Source organism: Sinocyclocheilus anshuiensis, unplaced genomic scaffold (assembly GCF_001515605.1).
Source record: "Sinocyclocheilus anshuiensis isolate Anshui unplaced genomic scaffold, SAMN03320099.WGS_v1.1 scaffold495, whole genome shotgun sequence".
NCBI classification, from domain to species: domain Eukaryota; kingdom Metazoa; phylum Chordata; class Actinopteri; order Cypriniformes; family Cyprinidae; genus Sinocyclocheilus; species Sinocyclocheilus anshuiensis.
In genome coordinates, this window is record NW_015552586.1 from 133,116 (window position 1) to 134,923 (window position 1,808).

Consider the following 1,808-nt stretch of genomic DNA (forward strand, 5'->3'; position numbering starts at 1 on the left):
AGAGTGAAAGTGCGCTTTCATCCAGAGCGTCTCTCACATGTTCCGCCATGTGCTTCTCGTCCGCGCTTGTTTACGTCAGAGTGCGCATGCGTCTTTCACGCAGCATACAGCGGTGTTGTGCGTTTTGACCAGTTGATGGGAAAAGTATTCTTAAAATGCATTAAAAATTCTGAATAATTTGTAATATATAATTATTCACGGTATTTAGAACTGCCCACGATAACAATATCATGCATATTCATTACCGTGATACATCGCATCACCGAATACCGGCACAAGTCTACCTTCACGACATGGCGGCGGCGGCAGCAACAATACTACAGCGAGAATAAAAGTTACGCATACATTTACCTCAGCTTATGTCATTTATTGTAAAATAAATATATCTAAAATATTTATTTCTTATATATATATTTATATATATGTATATATGTGTGTGTTTGTTATATTAGAGTAGAAAGCTAGAAAGCAGTCTGGGTTAATGTCCACGTATGTGTTTTCTCCTCGTCTGAAACCCAGGTTTCGCTGCATCGTTTACCCGTTCAAGCCCAAACTTACGCTCTTTGTCGCAAAGGTGTCAATAGGGGCGATATGGGTGCTCGCTCTCACCATAATGTTTCCCTCTGTGTTAATGTTGACCGTCGAGCAAGAAAAAGGGCATGTCATGGTTCACAGTGACAACAGCACATACCCGCTGTACTCCTGCTACGAGACCTGGCCCGACCCGGAGATGAGGAAAGTGTACACCACCGTCCTGTTCCTACACGTATACGTCATTCCCCTGTTGCTCATCATGCTCATGTACGGCCGGATCGGCGCAAAGCTGTACGCCACAGCCGTCCTAGCCAGCGCTGAGCAGCCTGATGTTCCCACGTCTCAAAGAAAGATCCGAGTGATAAAGATGCTGATTGTGGTGGCTCTGCTCTTCATGCTGTCCTGGCTGCCGCTGTGGACGCTCATGCTGCTGACCGATTACGCCCGTCCAGATGAGGACAATCTGGAGCTCCTCACTAGCTATATATTCCCTCTCTCTCACTGGCTGGCCTTCTCCAATTCCAGCGTAAACCCCATTATCTACGGCTACTTCAACGAGAACTTCAAGAGAGGCTTTCAGGCCTCGTGTCAGCATCAGGCTTGTTGCTGGGCCCGAAAGAAGACGAGATTCAGCATCAAACAGCCCAGAGCTGGAAGCCCTTTGAATACGGCTGTTAGCGGCCACCCGCTCAGCCTGGGCTCGAGAACGAACCGGATCTTCACCGAAAGTGACCTGACGGGATGCGTTTGCCTGGAACTGGAGCACCGGAGAGTGTCGATGGACACCAAGGGCTCTTCGGCCGAAGGGGGAAACAGCGGCATGTCTATAAAAAGGGAAATTCACTTCGAAGAGATTGAGAAGGTGTCTTCAGCAGGAGGGAAAATATACAATGCCTGGGAGCGTTGAAACCACAGTAGTCTGATGTATCAGCCATCCTGATTAATCAGCTGACATTTATTGGCGCTGACATGCTTCTGTTTTCAGTTCTTGGCTACATTTATTTCTAGGGATGCACGATATTGGATTTTTGCCGATATCCGATATGCCGATATTTTTCAACTAATTTTGGCTGATTGTCGATACCGATACCGATATATTTATTTTGTTTGGAAACAACACCAAGTCTCCCCTGTGCAGAAATTATAAGCAAATTATTTTTTACTTTTGGTTAGCTTTTAAAAATAACTTATTTGTTAGAATTAAACAATAATGAAGTTATTTTATAATGACAGTACATTGAAGATTTGAAAATAACTATAAATAAACTACATTC

The 1,808-nt window shown here is 44.6% G+C and overlaps 1 protein-coding gene across 1 annotated transcript in view; it reads left to right on the top strand.

Annotated features, from left to right (window-relative positions):
- The window catches only part of npffr1l3 (neuropeptide FF receptor 1 like 3), a 4,956-nt gene extending 3,515 nt beyond the window's left edge, over window positions 1-1,441 (top strand). Inside the window, exon 3 of the mRNA XM_016456328.1 lies at window positions 520-1,441. Coding sequence (XP_016311814.1) covers window positions 520-1,441 — 922 coding nt within the window. The remainder of the gene's footprint in view (window positions 1-519) is intronic.
- The last annotated feature ends 367 nt before the right edge of the window (window positions 1,442-1,808 follow it).